Source organism: Mesoplodon densirostris, chromosome 3 (genome assembly GCF_025265405.1).
Source record: "Mesoplodon densirostris isolate mMesDen1 chromosome 3, mMesDen1 primary haplotype, whole genome shotgun sequence".
NCBI classification, from domain to species: Eukaryota; Metazoa; Chordata; class Mammalia; order Artiodactyla; family Ziphiidae; genus Mesoplodon; species Mesoplodon densirostris.
Window position 1 is genome coordinate 152540265 of NC_082663.1, and position 18268 is coordinate 152558532.

Genomic DNA, 18268 nt, shown 5'->3' on the forward strand with positions numbered 1-18268 from the left:
TCACTTACTCAAGGAAAGAACTGGAATCAAATCCAACAGTTGGCTGTAGATGCAATGATTATGAAAACACATTGAGTCCCTGCCATGTGCCAAGGATTGTCCTGCCCGCATTTGTCCACACCGGTGGTTTTCACCCACGGTGATTCAGCCTCCTTCTCCCCTCGGGGGACAATGAGCCATGTCTGGAGATACGGTTTTGGTTGTTACCACTGGAGGTGGGTGCTACTGGCATCTAGTGGGTGGAGGCTGGGGATGCTGCTAAATATCCTACAATGGGCAGGACAGTCCCTCCAGCAAAGAATAATCTGCCCAACACGTCAACACGGAAGGTGGAGAAACCCAGGTCTACACGGACCATAATAAAAGCTGACCTGAATGGTGTTGTCAGATGGCGCTTTGTGCTGCGTGGTGACTTTCCACTCACTTTCTCAGCCTCTTGGTAGCCTGACAATATAACTGATTCACCATAAAATGAAACAAATGTGAGGAATCAAGGAACCAGGTCACAGGCAAACAGTATGACATAAAACATTTAAAATACACCTCACTTTGGCCACTTTACAGTTTGCAAAGCACATTGGCATCATCAGTCCCACCAGAGGAGAGTAACTCATTAGTCCCCATTCGCAGGTGAGAAGCAGAGACTCAGCAGAGGGGAAAGGAGTGGCCTCAGGTGGCATTGGGCAGGTGTTCTGTCTTCCCCCTGGGGGCTCTGTGAAGTTTTTCTGGTCAGAAGAAACCAGTAACACTTGAGGGGGGCGGGGGAGGCTGGCTCCCCACTGGGGGAGGGGCGGGGGAGCACGGCCCAAGTGCTCAGACAGACACGCCCTAGGCTGCTCACAGTGCACTATTAGAAGAGCAGAAAATTGGAAGCAACCCCCATGTCCATCCACTGGTGACAGGATAAATAACCACGAAGGGCGTGAATAACATGCACAGGATGTGGTCAAATGAAGGAAGGCAGACACAAACTGTTAAAAAGAAAATACTTTTAGGGCTTCCCTGGTGGTGCAGTGGTTGAGAGTCCACCTGCCGATGCAGGGTACGTGGGTTCGTGCCCTGGTCCGGGAAGATCCCACATGCTGCGGAGCGGCTAGGCCCGTGAGCCATGGCCGCTGAGCCTGCACGTCCGGATCCTGTGCTCTGCAACGGAAGAGGCCACAACAGTGAGAGGCCCGCGTACCGCAAAAAAAAAAAAAAAAAGAAAATACTTTAAAAAATACAGACACCTACCAGGGATAAAACAACAAGCAGCTATGTGCCTGCCACTGAAACGAACGCATGTTAGCGTTTTTGTCACATTTGCTTCAGATCTTTTTTAAAAAATGAACTTGGCGGTTTGCTTTTCCCTCCTCCCCGTTCACTTCCTTCCTCCCACCCCAGGGCAAACGGTGGGACAAAAACGGGTATGTGCACACTTTCCTGAATTTACTCCTAACGTGGGTTCAGGCATACTCAATACACAGAATATAGTTTTGACTCTTTTTTTCATTGTGGTAAAATACACGTAACATACAAGTTATCGTTGTACCCTTTTAAAATGCACAGCTTGGTGGCATTAAGCACATTCACATTGCTGTGCAACCATCCCCACCATCATCTCCAGAACTTTCTCATCTCCCCAAACTGAAACTTGCGATGTTTGACTCCCCAGCCCCTCCCTCAGCCCCTGGCCCCCACCATCTACTTCCTGCCTCTGTGGATGTGACTCCTCCAGGGAGCCCCTGTGAGCGGAATCAGACAGTATTTGTCCTTTTTCATCTAGCTTATTTCACTGAGCATCGTGTTTTCAAGGTCCATCCACGTTGTAGCGAGTGTCAGTGCTTCACCACTTTTCATGGCTGAGTGATGCTCCCGTGCGTGGAGGGACCACATAGCGTTTATTCATCATCCGTTGATAGACACTTTGGTTGTTTCTACCCTTTGGCTATTGTGCATAATACTGCTAAGAACATGGATGTACAAATAAATGCCCATTTGGTCCCTTTTACTTTAAAACATAACTACATGTAACACTGTATATGCAGAAAACATACAGCCACATGGACATTGCCTGGTAGAGGAGAGACCTGGGCAGAGGGTAGGCATCATGGGGACCTTGTTCTGTCATAGCTGCCATGTGACTTGTAATCATGTCATGTACTTATTACTTATTCTTGTCCATCCCCCCAGTAGGCTATGAGCTCCAGAGGACTCAGGGCTGGGCCCCCTGAGGTGAGGAATTCAGTATGTGCTGAATAAATGGGTGAGTTTCACTTCCCAGGAAAGAGCTGTGGGCTGCTCTGTAAGGGGGGCTGGCAAGCTTTCTGCTCAGGGCCACACAGTAAATATGTTTGGCTTTGCCAGCCTTCAGGTCTCTGTGGCAATGAGTCTGTGCTGTTGTAATTGGAAAGTGCCAGAGTCCATATGTAAACAAGTGGTCCTGACTATAAACTTTATTTACAGACATGCCAGTATGACTGTTGTATAATTTTCACATGTCTCGAAATAGTCTTTTGATTTTTTTCAACCATTTAAAAATGTAAAAAGCAGGACTTCCCTGGTGGCCCAGTGGTTAAGACTTCCTGCTTCCCCTGCAGGAGACATGGGTTCAATCCCTGGTCAGGGAACTAAGATCCCACAAGCCTCGCAGCTTGGCCAATAAATAAATAAATAAATAAAAATGTAAAAAACATTCTTAGCTCACAGGCTGTATCAAAACCACAGAAGGGGAATGTGACCTGCAGGCCAGAGTTTGCCAACTCTATAATGTTAGAATGTTTTGATCAACTGTGTCCCTTTTCTAATCAGAAAATAAATATTTTCCTTCTTTTAAAACATCTTTTAAGACTGTGGTCTGGAGTCAGGCACACCCCTGTTCCCATCCCCTCTGCCACTGATTTGCTGTGTGTCCTTGAGAAAGCCGCCTTCCCTCTCTGAGTCCGGGTCTGCAAACTGCAGATAACAGCAGCACACGCGCGCTAGACTCTCTTGAGAAAAATGGACACAATGAATAACCACATGTCGGTAACTCATTTGAAGACATCAGCTGGGCAAGAGTGGTCACTCCATTGAGAGAAGAGGACCCCAGCCAAGGCTGGAACAGAGACCCCTTGGCTGAGTCGCCATCCAGATTGCGCCATGCCCTCAGCAACTCTTGGGGATAGAGTCCAGGCTGCATGTAGGCAACCACTGGGAGGTGGCAGCTTGGCCAGACACGGGCGGTTCCTTATCTCCTGGGCACCAAAGCTTCAGGAAAGGATCCCAGTTGACCACCGCCTCAGCTTCCTCTTAGTGTCTGTATGGGCAGTAGCCTCTGAGACTGACCCCTACTTCTTGATATTCATAGCCTCCTGGGATTCCCTACCCTTGTGTACCTGGCTTCTAACCTGTAGGATACGGCCAGGGTGAGGGGATGTCCTTCTGTGATCAGATGACAAATGGTTCTGACTTCCGTCTTGCTAGAAGCAAGTTGTCACTTCAGGGAGGCCCGCATGGCCAGGGACTGAATGGAGTCAACAGCCAGTGAACAAGCCTGGAAGCGGATGCCTTCCCCAGCTCTGGGCGACACCTTGACAGCCGCCTTGCCAGAGGTTGTGAAACACAGGACCTGGCTAGGCTAAGCTGCACCTGGATTCCTGACCCACCAAAAAATGATAAACATGTGTTGCTTTAAGTGGCTGCATTTGGGGCAATTTGTTACATAGCAGTAGCTAATGAATACAGCCTGCCTTCTGTCTCGGGCCGGGCATTCCAGGGCATTGCTTGAGTTGGGTGACAGTAGTGAGTGCCACCTGTTTACGTGGGTGGCCCAAGGATGCTGGCATAAGGATGCCTGCAAAGCCCCCGCCACAGTAACCAGGACAGCTGTAAGGAAACTTGACAACACGAATTTACATGGGCTCACGAATTCAGCGTGAGCCCAGCCCTGGTGCCTGGTGACATCTACTCATCCTGCCTCCACCTGAGGGTCTCATGGAATCCGTGCTGTCCCATCCAGACCACATTAGACCCAATGTGCCCTCAGGAGTCATCAAGCATTTTGTGTGCCAGGCGGGTCGGACAGACAATATAACCATGAAGAAATACCTTCGGTGAGTGAAATACCAAAGAGAGGTACTGAGAGATGAAACAGCTTCAAATGGGCCATACCCAGCCTGGGGGGACCCGGGGGGCCTCCCAGAGGAGGTGTGGGCTTGGGCATGAACCAGAAAAAGAAGGAGACCAGGCCAGGAGCGAGGAGAAGCTGTCCAGGCAGAGGGGAGAGCATGTGCAAAGGCCCAGGGGCAGGAGGGACACAGGAGCTCTGCAGGGTGTGGGAAGGGCCACGGGGAGGACTCTGGAGCCACGTTAAGGCTGTGAGCAGCCATCCAGAGGTGGAAACAGAAGGGCAGGGCTGCCTGGGTTCAAACTCTGTGACCTCAGCCTCTCGGGGCCTCAGTTTCCCCACGTGTTCACTGGGATGTGAAAAACACTTGGCCCAGATGGGGTGTTCCAGTCTCACAGCCGGTGGCCCACTGTGTGCAGATAGATGGGAAGGGGAAGTCATGTTTCAGAACCTGGAGGAAACCCCAGCTCGCCTTGGGGGCTGGTCTCAGCGTGGCCAGCAGAGGACACAGTGACCCCCAGGGCTGCTGTGGGGCAAGCTTTTAGGGGTGGGCGCTGCAGGGCTGCCCCGCCTGCCGTCCTGGGCTGGAGGGCCCGGGGACCACTGGGGTGGGTATTTCAGTCCCAGCACTGGAGGCCCCTGTGCGCTGAGCCCCTCATCAGGCCCCTGGGGTCTGAGGTGACCTGGGGGGTGAGGTGAGCTCAGGAAAGGAGAGAGGCAGCCCCACACAGGAGTCGGAGTGGGGTTTATCAGGGGTTCCCACACCCCGCCCTCCCGGCCATGAGATTACCCGCTTTGCCTCTGGAGCCTCAGTTTCCCCACCTGTAAAATGAGGACGATAGAAGAAACCACTGCAGCGCTTCTGAAGATTAAGTGATAGTATTTATTTATTCTATTTATTTTGGCCGCGCCATGCAGCTTGTGGCATCTTAGATGCCGGACCCGCGCCCTGGGCGGTGAAAGCGCAGCGTCCTAACCACTGGACCGCCAGGGAATTCCCTAAGTGATTTTATATACTTAAGGCACTTCCAACCGTGTCTGGAAAATCCTTAGACCCTCACACCCCGGCAAGGAGGGGGCTATTGACGCGGTGGTGACAGACGAGGAAACCGAGGCAGGAAAGCGACTGGGTGAGGACTCCGAGGGCTCGCTGCTCTGGTGCCGAGTCCGCCCGCCAGGCGCTGGCTGCCCGGGAGGCGGGGGCGTCGTGGGGGTCCGGGAGACAGTTGGGGGCCGCCTTCCCCGCCGCGGCCGCTAGGGGCCGCGCGGGCCGCCGGGCAGTGCGCTCGCGCCCCGCCCCCGCCCCGCCTCCCGTCCGCCCCCTGCCCAGAAGGCCCTGCAAGGACGCGGCCGTTCCCTCCCCAGCTCCCGGGGCGCGCCGTCCAGCCGCAGCATGAGCGCCTCCGCTGCGACCCCTATCTTCGCACCCGGAGAGAACTGCAGCCCCGCGTGGCAGGCGGCGCCCGCGGCTTACGACGCGTCGGACACGCACCTGCAGATCCTGGGCAAGCCGGTGATGGAGCGCTGGGAGACCCCCTACATGCACGCGCTGGCGGCCGCCGCCGCCTCCAGAGGTAGCCCCCGCCGAGCACGCGGTGTCGACCGAGGCTGGGGCCGTTGGGACCCGGCGCCCGCCCGCTCTCCAGCGACGTGGCGGAACCTCTGCGCTCCTCTCTTTCCTCGCCTGGAAAACGGGGCCGCTCGCGAGGGCAGCGGGGTAGTCCTGGGGCGCTGCGGGCGCCCTGAGTACCGGGAGCCCTCTCTTCGGGAGACACCGAGGCCCCGACCGCGGGAAGGGGTCGGGCTGGGTCGGGGGATGGGTTCTCAGACGCGGAACTCAGCCGCCCGGACCCCGCCCGAGGTCGAAGACAGGGGAGGGGCGGCCTGGCGAGGTGCTGCCCAGGCCCACGTGGGTAATGTTCCTGCCCAGGAGTCGCGGGAGGCCCTGCCCTGGCTAAGAATAGCTCTGGTAAAGCTGAGGCCTGGAGACAGCTGTCGGGGGTGGCCCTGCACCTGGTGTCAGAGCCCGCGGGGTGCCGAGGGCTCCCCCCACGACCCCCAGAGGCCGGGCGCCCACCTCTGGGCCTCTGTGTTCCCACCTGGCAAATGGGCACAGCCAGTGTCCCTGCACGGTTAGGGCGTTTCTCCCCTCCTCTTTGACCCAAAGGGGCTCGACCCCCGCCCCTCACTGTTCCAGGCCTGGGTCTTGACTCCTGGTCCTTCCTTGCCCTTACTTTGTAGACTTGTTTGTTGGGGGGGCAGGGGACGCTACCCAAATCAGGAGATAGGCGCCCTCAGTGCAAACAACATGGGCCAGGGCTCAAAGTGCAGGGTCTGCCCTGCCCCGTATTCCAGCCCAGAAGCCGCTGTCCATGGCCTCCCCGGAAGGCCACCCTCTCTGGCTACTGGCCCCGGGCCCACGCTGTTCCCTCTCAGGGCTGCTGTGTTCTGTCCCACCCCCCACCTTTACTCTGCCAACCGGTCGCTCCTAGTGGCAGTCGTTTCTCTCTGCCAAGGCCCTGACCCCGCACCCCCTCCTCCAAGCAGCCTCCCCAGCCCCACCCAGTGTGTAAGACGTGGGCTGTCTGTCTGCCCAGGGGGCCGGGTGTTGGAGGTGGGCTTTGGCATGGCCATCGCAGCTACGAAGGTGCAGGAGGCCCCCATCGACGAGCACTGGATCATCGAGTGCAATGAGGGCGTCTTCCAGCGGCTCCAAGACTGGGCCCCGCGGCAGCCGCACAAGGTGCCCACCTCTGCCCGAGGTTCCGCTCCTCATGCTCCTTAGGGGGAAGGCCCTGCCCTCGGAGTGGGTTGGGGACCTGGGGTGGCCGCAGACATGGGGGAGGTGGTCTTCTCTCTTGGGAGTTCCTCTGCCCCCTCCCTTGCAACAGGTGGAGAAGTCCTGGGCCCCCTTTGACCCCCAGCCTTCTCTTTCTTTCTCCCCTGTGCCAAGGTGGTTCCCTTGAAAGGCCTGTGGGAGGAGGTGGCGCCCACCCTGCCAGACAGTCACTTCGATGGTGAGGGGCTCTGGGCACTGGGCGGGGGGCCTCTGCCTGGATTGCCAGCCCCTCCTTTGCCCGCTTCTGAAGCACACATGCCTTGATGTGTCACTGGGGTGGCCGAGCCCGGGGGGCAGGCATGGACACACATACAGGAGCCTGGCACTCAGGTGCGTGGACACCTCAAGAACGACCGGATGGGACACAATTCGTAGGGGCAGCTGCAGCATAGCGAACTCTGGGTTCCCGGCCGCCTCAACTTGCAGCTAGCATCCTGACCACGTGGCTTCTGTCCTCCCGAGCAGGGATCCTGTACGACACGTACCCGCTGTCTGAGGAGACCTGGCACACGCACCAGTTCAACTTCATTCGGGTAGGATCTCTTGCGGTGGGACGGGGTCTGCCAGCCCTAAGGTGGGGGTCAGCCCAGTGGGCGCGCCTGCCATCCACACAGGAGGCACCTCTCCTTCTGCCGTCCCCCTGACCTGGTGGGAGGCCCGCTGGGAACGCCTCTGCCCATCCCCACCCCCTCCCGACCGCTGTCCCCCCGACCCCGGCCAGGACCACGCCTTCCGCCTGCTGAAGCCGGGGGGCATCCTGACCTACTGCAACCTCACCTCCTGGGGGGAGCTGATGAAGTCCAAGTACTCGGACCTCACCACCATGTTCGAGGTGCCGCAGCCTGGGCGCTCCCTGCCCCACCCCACGCCCCACCCCCGGCAGCGACTTTGGGTGGGGAGGCAGCTGGGGTCACCTGAGACCTGGGGAGGGTCCCTTGCCTCTGGCCCTGGGGGCTCATCTCTTGGGTGGACTCTGAGCCTCCACTTGTAAATTAGGAGAGGTTTCTCCCTAGCTCAAGGACCTTAGATGGCTCCCCAGTGCCCTCAGGATACAGGGATTCAGCCCAAGGTCCCCAGCAGCATCCCCTCACTCTGCCCTCGTCCACCCAGGGTGCATCTTTATGGGTCTAGCCACCCCTTGTCTTGGGCCTTTGCCCACTCGGTTCCCTCTGCCTGCGAGGACGTGCGGGTGAGCAGCCTGGTGATACCCCATGACAGCCAGGAAGCTGTGTATGGACACCTGGAGATTCCCACCCAGACCTGGGCTTCAGCATTTTCTTAGCAGCCCCGCCCAGCCCCAAGGGCCTTGGCACTTGTAGGGGTGGCTGGCAGGGTGTCTCCTGAGGCCCCAGGGCCCTGGAGGTGACTCCGCACCTCCCTCTGGCCAGGAGACACAGGTGCCAGCCCTGTTGGAAGTGGGCTTCCGGCCAGAGAACATCCACACACGGGTCATGGAGCTGGTCCCACCAGCCGACTGCCGCTATTACGCCTTCCCGCAGATGATCACGCCTCTGGTCACTAAGCACTGAGCCCACTGGGCCCACCGGCTCAGCTGCCCATGCCACACTGGGGGCTCTGGGCTTCAGGAACCCCTAGCCCCCAGACCCCTACTGAGCGCCTTCGTGGCCGGGAGTGCAGGCTCTGGCCCCTCGGCCCTGGTCCAGACCCACACCAGCCACATGACATCAGCAAGCTTCCCTAACCTTCTCTGCAAGGGGACGACCACTACTTTCCTACCATGGTCCTGAGAATGAAATAAACACTAACACTGGGTTTAGCCAATCAGCCTGAGGACACAAACGTGTGCTTGCTTTACTCTTCCTGCCCCTCCAAAAAAAAGTGAAAGGAAAGAAACCTGTTAAATTGACCACCGAGACAGTGGCTATACCAAAGTTTCTGATCCTGCCTCTGACCCCCCAGCCATGCCCACTGAAGACACTGCCAATTTGTCACCCATGGCCCCTCCCGCTCTCCCTCTGGTGGGCAGCTGGGGTCCCCAGAGGAGGTGGAACTAGGTCAGGACCTCATAGCAGGTGGCAGCCCCAAGGCCCAGACCCTCTGGTCCCACCCCATCAGGCTGCACCACGATGCCTCGCTCTGAGTCGACGCCCCTCCAGCCCCAGCACAGGGACACCCTGGCTCCGTCCGCCCTGGGCCCTGGTGCCCAGCTGGTCGCCGTGGTGTCGTCTGCTTCACCCTGACCCGCTCTTGGATGCGTCCACTCCCCTCCTTCATGGGTGGGGCCTCCCACTGGGCCACGCTGGGCCTGGCTGTCCACTCCAGGGGCCTCGGCATCTCCATGCACAAGAGACAGGCCTGACCCCGCCAAGCAGCACTCGCTCCGCCCACCTCCCAGGCCCCCACCCCGGCCCCCACACCACATGGAGCAGGGGCAGTCAGGCAGGTTTATCGGGTTTATTGACCACCTCTGGGGTAACGGCGCAGACGCCGCCGGGCGGCTAGGCGGCGGCACTACCTGCGGTACCAGATCTGGAGCCTCTTCTCACGCTTGATCTTCTTCTGCAGCTGCAGGATGCCATAGAGCAGGGCCTCGGCCGTGGGCGGGCAGCCTGGGGGCGGTGACTCCTCAGTCTTCCTGCCCTTCCCCCTCCCCTCCGGGTGGAGGCAACCAGGCCACTTCCCAGGGTGGAGGCGCAGGACAGGCCTCTGCCCCAGCAGCCCGTTAGGTCTGCACCATGAGAGCTGGGGGGCTTGGCCCATCACGGGAAAGGAGCCAGAGGGGGGCATGGTGGGCAGCTGCTGACCCCAGGGCTGACCTCCCAGCCAGGATGAGGGAGGCCTGGGCTACCCCTCCCAGGCCGAGCTGCCCTGGCCCTCCCGCCTCAGGACCCGGGAGGACAATGTGGGCTGCCTGCCAACCCCCAGGCCACGCCAGCGTCTGGTGAGGACCCTTGGAAAGGAATGGGGGCAGACTCTTCAGACTAGGAGACCCTCCAGAGACAGTGGGGGAGAAAGGCTGCAGTGTCACTCTTATTCTTGGACCCAAATCTGCTTATTCTTAAAAGGGGGCGAGCTGTCTCAGGGCTGTGGGGATTCTGTGAATCTGGTGAGGGCCGCGTGGGCACCACCTGGGGGCTCACCTGGGACGTAGATGTCCACGGGCACAATACGGTCGCAGCCCCGCACCACAGAATAGGAGTAGTGGTAGTAGCCGCCTCCGTTGGCGCAGCTGGTGGGGAGGGGAGCGCCAGTCGTGAGAGCCTCTCCAGCGACCCTGGCCTCCGTCCCTCCTCGCAGCCCCCCAACCCGCACCCCCTTCCAACCTCAAGCAGGTGCCAGGCGGTCAGGAAAGGGCAAAACTGGGACACAAGTCACAAGAAAGACAGCGGCCACCTGAGACCTTCTGTGGGACCGGGCAGGACAGAAACAAACGGTGGGACTGTGAACAGACGCTCAGTGAGAGAAGCCAGACGTGAAAGGACACAGAGTGTGATTCCATTGATGGGAAACGTCCAGAACAGGCCAGTCCACAGACAGAGAGTGGGTTCCTGGTTGTCAGGGGCTGGGGGAGGGGGTGGGGAGTGACTGCTGATGGGGACAGGGCTTCTATTGGGGTGATGGAATGCTCTGGAATTAGATAGAGGTGATGATTACACAACACTAAGAATGCATTAAAATCCACAAAATTGTACGTTTTGAAAGGGTGAACTTTGTAGTATGTGAATTCTACCTCAACCAAAAAAGTCAGGTGACTAAATGGCTTTTAATGATATGGAGAAATGAGGTGCTGGCTAGACGGTGAGGAGGCTGCAACGCCCCCCCGAGCAGGACGTCCTTCCTGTGGTCATAACACAGAGAAACAGAACGAAACTGGACAGGCTGTTGGGGTGGGGGAGTGACTATAACAGGACAGAAGGGGACGTTCTGGACAACCCCGATCAGAAAGCAGCACAGAAGCGAGACTGGAAGAGACAAGCCAGCATGTCACTGTCTGTTGCTGGAGTCCCCGCCCCGCTGGGCACTCACCTCCCCATAGACACGACGTAGCGAGGTTCTGGCATCTGGTCATAGACCTGGAAGAGACGGGGGTCTGCGTGCAGCTCGAGCCTGGGGGGCGGGGCTGGGAGGAGGGGGAGGGGAGGGTGGGGTTGACGGTGGGGCCCACCTTGCGGAGCGCGGGGGCCATCTTGTTGGTGAGTGTCCCAGCCACGATCATCACGTCGGACTGGCGGGGGCTGGCGCGGAAGACCACACCGAAGCGGTCCATGTCGTAGCGGGGCGCTGCCATATGCATCATCTCCACGGCGCAGCAGGCCAGGCCAAAGGTCATGGGCCACAGGGAGCTCTGCAGGGCGGGGCAGTCGGCCCGTGAGTGGACAAGTGGCCCACCGTGTTTAAAGAAATTGGACGATTTCACATAGAAAAATCTGTTTCTAGCCTTTTCTGGGCCCTGCCCACAGCAAACCATGTGACCTCCAGACCCCGAAGGCCGCCCTGGACACTGGTCATCGGCCTGAGCCTGATGCCCCAGCCCAGGACTGTGTGACAGGAGGGCCAATTGAGTTAGGCCCGTGGGTCTATACTTCCAGCAGCCACATTACCAAAAAGAAAAACAGACAAAAATAAAACTAAGTGTGGGCTTCCCTGGTGGCGCGGTGGTTGAGAGTCCGCCTGCCGATGCAGGGAACACGGGTTCGTGCCCCGGTCCGGTCTGGGAAGATCCCACAGGCTGCGGAGTGGCTAGGCCCGTGAGCCATGGCCGCTAAGCCTGTGCGTCCAGAGCCTGTGCTCCGCAAGGGGAGGCCAGAGCAGCAGTGAGAGGCCCGCGTACCGCAAAAAATAAATAAATAAATAAATAAATAAATAAAACCAAGTGTGATTAGCTTTAATAATATAGTCCATATAACCCAGCATATCCTAAATCCCAGCCTCCAACATGGGCACTTGCTGCTCTGAGTGCCCAGTGGCCACACACAGCACAGATCTAGACCCTGGGGCTCAGCACCCTGGAGGGTCTTGTTCCCAACACTGCCTGGACTCAAAGTGCCAATTCCTCCAGGAAGCCCTCCTGGATGCCCTCTGACTTCCCTCCATCCTTTGGTGCCCGATATCGCCCCTGCCCCCACCCCCACCCCAAAGCTGTTCTCCACCAGAGCTTTCTCTGCTTGTCTGTGTCCAGTCTGGGATCTGGCCAAGGTCCCTGCTGCCCTGTGGATGTCCCAATTCAGGTGACAGGGCTTGGGTCACACAGCAGGCAAGGGCTGCCCAACACAGCAGGGCCATGACTCCACAGTGCACGGCCACAGCGACCATCGCCGCCCTGGAGCTGTGGGCCTGGAGGGACACTCGCTGTGGACTCGCTGGTCGCACACAGACACCAAGACAGCACCAGCCCGCCCGTCAATGGGGGACTGTTACCCAGCCGGGCGCCCCAAGAGCACTGAAAGGAACCACTGTCCTGGGACAAAGGACACATGTCCGGGGGGAGACACGGACAAGCACGTGAGCACGCAGACTGTCCCACGGCCTATGTGGGGGTGGGGTGGGGGATTAGGATATTTGCTGGGAAGGAGCTATTATTTCCATCATGTATTTCCAGTTAAAAACGTGGGTTTTATGTTAAGAGAGAAAAGAGAGGAATGAACAGAAGATGGAAGAAGAAGAACAGGAGGGAGGTGGCTCATCTTCTCTGGGGGCCGATGCGGGGGGCAGGGAGCACCGAGGGAAGTCAGGCCAGGAACTGCTGGGGGCAGGCAGGGGTCCTGAGACAGAATCAAAGCCACAGGTCCCCACACGGAGGGGCCCTGGGGGAGTCCGGCCCACTCCATAGCCATGGGAGTGTGGCTGAGCAGCCAGAGGGGGCCCCACAGACGCAGAAGGGGAGGGGCTCACCCGGCGGGCCCAGTTAATGAGGTCGTCCAGCTTGGCCACCACATACTCGCCCCGGCTGCTGGGAAGGGCGGCGGGTTTGGGGACCACGGCTCCGGCCTGGGACACAGCGGGGTGGGTGCTGGGCATGGGACACAAAGCAAGGGGAGGCGTCAGCCAGGCAGGTATCCCCGGCCGGGCCTAGCCCAGAGCAGCCTCTCAGAGGGCAGGACAAAGCCGTGGTCACGGTGGGTCCCCAGAGCAGCACTGGGAGTAGCCGTGAGGCCAGGTCTGCAGCAGCCCTGTGCCCTGGCCTGGGGCAGGACATGCCTGCCCAACATCAGAGTGAAAGATGGTGTGGACAGGCTTCTACCGCCTCACTGAGGCTCAGCAGGACCCTGTCCTCTCGGGAACTGTTTCCCCGTCTGGAAAACAGGCTCAGCTGACATACTCTTTAGCAAGGGCCCTCCTGGTCTGGAGTTGTGCAGCCATTGGCCTGGGCGCACAGGACCAGGCTGGACAGGACTCTGAGGGCAGGGACCCCCTCACATACCCCGCTGGGTGGTGGGAGTGCCCCTGAGTTGCCACGGGCTGCTGCTGTGCTGGGGTGGGGGGATGGGGGGACTTCAGGGTGTGTGGGCTCCCGGGAAGGACGACCTCACCTGCTCGGGCTGTCAGCAGCCGAGGTCGGGTGGACCCCGCGCACCTGCAGAGCTGTGCCCACGCTGGAGCTGCGGGGAGACAGACCGCCCATGACTAGGAGCCCAGGGCGCCCCAACACGCTGTGACAGGGTTACCCCGGGGCCAGGATGGGGAAACTGACCAGGGGGTCTAACCCAGCCCACCGCCGGTTTTCGTAAATAAAGTTTTATTGACACATAACCACACCTATTCACCTCCTTGGTGTCTGGGACTGTTTTTACAGAGGCAGAGCCAAAAACGTTTACCATTTGGCCCTTTACGGAAAAAAAAATCTGCTGATCCCTGGTCTAGAGAGTGCCTGGTTTTCATTTGATACTTCCCTCATTTTCCCCATCTTCCCTTTGCTTTGCAGTGAGTGTGTATTTTATTCGTAGGAAAAAGGCTTTATCAAAACAAACTCAGGGGCTTCCCTGGTGGCGCAGTGGCTGAGAGTCCGCCTGCCGATGCAGGGGACACGGGTTCGTTCCCCAGTCCGGGAGGATCCCACATGCCACGGAGCGGCTGGGCCCGTGTGCCATGGCCGCTGAGCTTGCGCGTCCGGAGCCTGTGCTCCACAGCGGGAGAGGCCACAACAGTGAGAGGCCCGCATACCACAAAAAAAAAAAAAAAAAAAAACTCAGCCCAAATCCGAGGGCCTGGCAGCCACCTGCCTTCCTGTCCCAAGGAGGCCTACACGGGGCTGCCATCAGAGCAAACATGCTGAATGCCTTTCGTGCGCCACATAGCGACTGGGCTCTGAGGGTACTAGGGCAGGCAGACGTGGGGCTGGATGCCAGGCGGCCCCTGGCCTGGTGCTGATGGAGGGCCCGCCCGGACCTGAGGCCCCCTGAAAGCCCCCTCTGAGCCCCTCCCTGCCAGGGCCTCACTGCGGGGTGTCAGGATCAGAGATGCAGACACGTAGGCAGGAAGGCAGGCAGGCAGGCAGGCACTCACCGAAGAGCAAGGATCCCACGGAGCAGGCCGGGAGCTGCAGAAAGAACCACAGGGTGGGGGCAGTGAGTTGTGGCAGCACCAGAGGCCACAAACGGCCCAGAGGGTCCAGCCTCCAGGTGTTTGCCCGTCAGGCCCCCCACGTGGTGCACCCGCCCTCTCACCCTCAATCTATCTACATTCCATTTAACAAACAATTGATAAAGAGCAATCTTTCAGAGGAACTCCCTGGTGGTCCAGTGGTTAGGACTGCACGCTTCCACTGCAGAGGGCCTGGGTTCGATCCCTGGTTGGGGAGATAAGATCCCGCAAACCACAAGGTGTAGCCAAAAAAAAAAAAAAAAAAAAAAAAAAAAAACACCACAACAGTGATCTTTCAGAATGTGAACCAGACAGTGTCATTCCCCTGCTTCCAACCCCACACTCCACGTCAGAGCCACCTTCCCTTTCCTCAGGAATGTCAGTGTCCCTCCTGTCTCAGAGCCTTTGCACTTGCTGTCCCCTCTGCCTGGAGCACCCCTCTCATGGGGCAGCTTTCAGCTGAAATGCCTGGGTCTACACTAGCTCCCCAGGCCCTCTAGATCCTGTCACCCTGTTCTATCTCTATCCACATGTCCTCCTGTGGCGCCTGCCTCCCCCTGATGCTAGGGCTTCCCTGGGTTCCCCAGTGTCTGTCTCGGCCTTGGCTCAGCCTGACAGGCATGAGTCAAGTCAAGAAACCCATAGACATCAGCGAGGCTCCAAGCCCTGGGCTGGGAGTTCCGGGGTTTCAGAGGCTGGGCAAGGAGTCCAGGTTAATAGCCCAGCCCCGGACTCTTGTGCAAGCTGCCCCTCTCTGAGCCTCAGCTCCCCCAACTGAAAATGTAGGGCTTTGGGTAATCTCACAGCACAGTAAATGCCCTTCACCTCCAAGGTGAGGGTATTCCAGCCTCTGGACCAGACATTCTTAGCAAGGGGCGGCTGGTGAGGATTCAGCAGACTGGTGAGCTTGCACGGGAAAGAAAAATACCCTCTTTAGTGTCACCAACGTCTTACTGAAAATTGGCCTTTCCTTAAAATCTGAGTGTAGCCAAAACCACAGCAGTATTAGCGAGACCGAGGCTTTTGACCAACAGAAATGACAGTGGTTTCCTAACCCCGACATAGAGGCTGCAGCCAACTGTGTGTAAAGGAACGTGTCCACTTCTCACTCCTTCAAAGTCACAGCAGTAGGCAGATCCGCCACTAAACCTTGGCTTTCCAGGCATGAATAATGAAGCACCCGGACTGCGAACTGACCCCCGGTTCCCAAACAGTATCCTGGCAACTGTCAGTATAACCGCTTTCCTTTGCAACCCTGTGAATTCATCCTATGCGTTTAATCGCTAATCGGAGGGAAGGTCCCCAGAGCAGCCAGGGTCTGGACGCCTTCTCTGGGGGTGACCGCCCCTTCCCGGGGTGGCAGGGTGCCCCGGGGTCGCGTCCCTGCCCGGCCAGGCCGCGTGACCACCAGCGGTTCCAGCCGCTCTCTGGGCCTCTGTTTCCTCGGATGTCGGGGCTGCTGCCCCCTCTCCGCCTCCTCCCGGAAACTTCAAGGGCAGCATCCCGGGCCGAGCCTGGGTCCCTCCGGCTCCCGCCCCGGCCCCCTCCCGACGCTGGGAGCCTGCGTCGCCCTCGGCCTCCGCTTCCAAGCGGCCGGGCGGAAAGGCGCCCGGAGCGACCCAAGCCCCGACCCCGCCGCCCCAACTTGCTCACCCGCCAGCGCCGCCATCTTGGCCTCGGCCTTCAGACAACCTCTATGGTCCGTCCTCTTCAGAGCTCCGGGTCCCCGGGGCCGTCGGCCAAAGTGCCTCGGCTCGTGCTCGGAAAACGGAACTCGGGCGGGGACGTTCCGCCTCTGTGGAATCCCCCCCACCGCGCGCCGCCGGACGCACCACGCGGGATAGAAGGATACGGAAGTGCGCGGGCAGGGTCGTAGCAAAAGAAGGCGAGCCGTCCCCTCTCTTCTTACCCGGGGAAGGAAAAGCGCAAGGTCGTCCCTGGGTGGGCTCGAACCACCAACCTTTCGGTTAACAGCCGAACGCGCTAACCGATTGCGCCACAGAGACGGTGCTGAGGCCTGCTTCCAGGCGCGACCCTACGAGGCATGCGCGGCCCGCAGGGGCGGCCCGAGCTGCGCCTGCACGCGAGCGGCTCAGCGTGGTGCGGAGTCGGGGGCGGGGGCAACCCCCTGCTGCGCAGCCGAAATAGCTCAGTTGGGAGAGCGTTAGACTGAAGATCTAAAGGTCCCTGGTTCGATCCCGGGTTTCGGCAGACATTTTTGCGCGAACAGCGTTCTGTTTTGCTCCAAGTTGATCCAGCTTTTCCCAGCACTTTTACCCAGAATGTGTCGATTTTGACCTTTCCTCCCCAGAATACTCTCCATTCTTCAGATGAGGAGCTGGGCTGCTGGCTCATGCCAACGCGGCGGGAGGGCTTAGAACAAGGCCTCATCCCCACCCACCCCGGTCCACCCCCAAAACTATGATCCCAGCCCAAATGAACCCCTTCCCCACTCCCATTTACAATATTTTTCAAGTGGCAGGATTAGAACGAATGTAATTGTCAAAAGGAACACTACTGAATACCAAAAGCGCCAAAAGGGAGTTTGCAGAGACACCTGCTTGGATGTCGTTTAACTGTGACAGTCCTGCTGGGTACCTCTTCTGCCCATTTTACAATACATATGGGGAAACTGAGGTTCCCCCGTGCCCAACGGGGGGACACAGGTGAGGAGCAGGGCTGGCTCCTGGCGAGGGAGGACCACCCCAGGTGTGTACTGGAGCCCGAATGCGCGGTCCCGGGAAGGGGAGGCGGGGCGCCGGTTGGTGTCACCATCCCGGTGGTGACACACAGGAGAAAAGAGCGGGGCTTGGCCGAAGGCCGGGTCTGTTGGGAATCCTACACCTCCTTGCCCTCAGTTCCCACAGCTGGCCAGGCTATGGAGCTGGAATTTTTTTATTAAAATAAACCTTGTAATTCCAAATAGTTTGATTCAGAGAAAAGTTGCAAACCTAGTACAGAGTTCGCTGAACTCATCATCCAGTCTCTCCTACTGCTAACATTTTACACTGACGTTAACAATTCATGACCCAATGTGTATACATCGCCAACTCATGTCCAGGCATTATTCAGGCTCCTGTCTTCTCCTAACGTTCCTTGTCCTGTGAGCCAGGCACCTGGGAGCCGAGCCCCCAGCCTCACTCGAGCCTTCAGACATCTGACTGCGACCTCCTGAGACGACAGAACAGCAGTCAAGAGAGAATGTTGCTTCCAGACACCAGGGGCCAGTTCACTGCTAAGGCGGGGATGGATAACTAATACAGGAGGGGCAATCAGCTGTCAGGGTGATGGATTGGGTGGGGAAGGGGGGTGGATAGGGGAGGTAAGAGCCTGCATCAGGAAACTGGGACGTCAAGGGAGAGCCCTGAAACGGAGAAGCAGGTCTGATAGGGCAGGGAGTTAACAGAGGGTTCACCGTAATTCCAGGAACACTGAGGGTCAGTGAGGGGGTGAGGGGCAGATGGGTAGGTGGGTAGGAGGTGGTGGGGAGAGGAGGGGGAGCCAGGGCTGGAGGAGGTGGGGAGCAGGACCTGGAAGGGGTGGAGCAGGGGCAGGAGGATGGGGGGAGCAGGGGCTGAGAGGGGAGCCAGGACAGGAAAGCCTGGCTGCATGCACTGGGGGGAGGGCCCCTGACCGCACTGCATAGACGTGCCTGATTTGAGATTCTGTGTGTGTGCATACCTCATCTTAATCAACTTCCTAGATAAATGACAGACTTAAAGAGGTACTCAAGTGAACACAAGGAAAACTCCCCCTTCCAGGAAGTGGTTTTGTCGATACACTGCTCCTTGCACTGGGGG

At 58.6% G+C, this 18268-nt stretch overlaps 2 protein-coding genes and 2 non-coding genes across 6 annotated transcripts; 2 read left to right on the top strand and 2 right to left on the bottom strand.

The window, feature by feature from the left end:
• The first annotated feature begins 5417 nt into the window (after nt 1–5417).
• On the top strand, nt 5418–8711 carry GAMT (guanidinoacetate N-methyltransferase). 2 transcript variants are annotated; one of them, XM_060094747.1, is made up of 6 exons: nt 5418–5661; nt 6685–6830; nt 7041–7104; nt 7392–7459; nt 7648–7758; nt 8315–8711. In XM_060094747.1, exons 1-6 carry the CDS (start codon nt 5481–5483, stop codon nt 8453–8455), a joined length of 711 nt encoding a protein of 236 aa, XP_059950730.1. In that variant the 5' UTR covers nt 5418–5480; the 3' UTR covers nt 8456–8711. The 2 variants fall into 2 exon arrangements, with proteins under 2 accessions (XP_059950730.1, XP_059950731.1); XM_060094748.1 differs by lacking the exon at nt 7648–7758.
• A 614-nt stretch (nt 8712–9325) lies between these two features.
• On the bottom strand, nt 9326–16331 carry NDUFS7 (NADH:ubiquinone oxidoreductase core subunit S7). 2 transcript variants are annotated; one of them, XM_060094749.1, is made up of 8 exons: nt 16122–16331; nt 14391–14424; nt 13418–13486; nt 12780–12897; nt 11053–11232; nt 10914–10977; nt 10028–10116; nt 9326–9496 (listed from the first exon to the last, which is right to left on the bottom strand). In XM_060094749.1, the coding sequence occupies exons 1-8, from the start codon at nt 16135–16137 to the stop codon at nt 9386–9388; spliced, it is 681 nt and encodes a 226-aa protein (XP_059950732.1). In that variant the 5' UTR covers nt 16138–16331; the 3' UTR covers nt 9326–9385. The 2 variants fall into 2 exon arrangements, with proteins under 2 accessions (XP_059950732.1, XP_059950733.1); XM_060094750.1 differs by having other exon boundaries at nt 10914–10960; nt 16122–16301.
• A 69-nt stretch (nt 16332–16400) lies between these two features.
• On the bottom strand, nt 16401–16474 carry TRNAN-GUU (transfer RNA asparagine (anticodon GUU)). The gene has a single exon. It is a non-coding gene; the product is annotated as a tRNA-Asn (tRNA).
• Nucleotides 16475–16606: 132 nt separating this feature from the next.
• On the top strand, nt 16607–16679 carry TRNAF-GAA (transfer RNA phenylalanine (anticodon GAA)). Its single transcript has one exon. It is a non-coding gene; the product is annotated as a tRNA-Phe (tRNA).
• The last annotated feature ends 1589 nt before the right edge of the window (nt 16680–18268 follow it).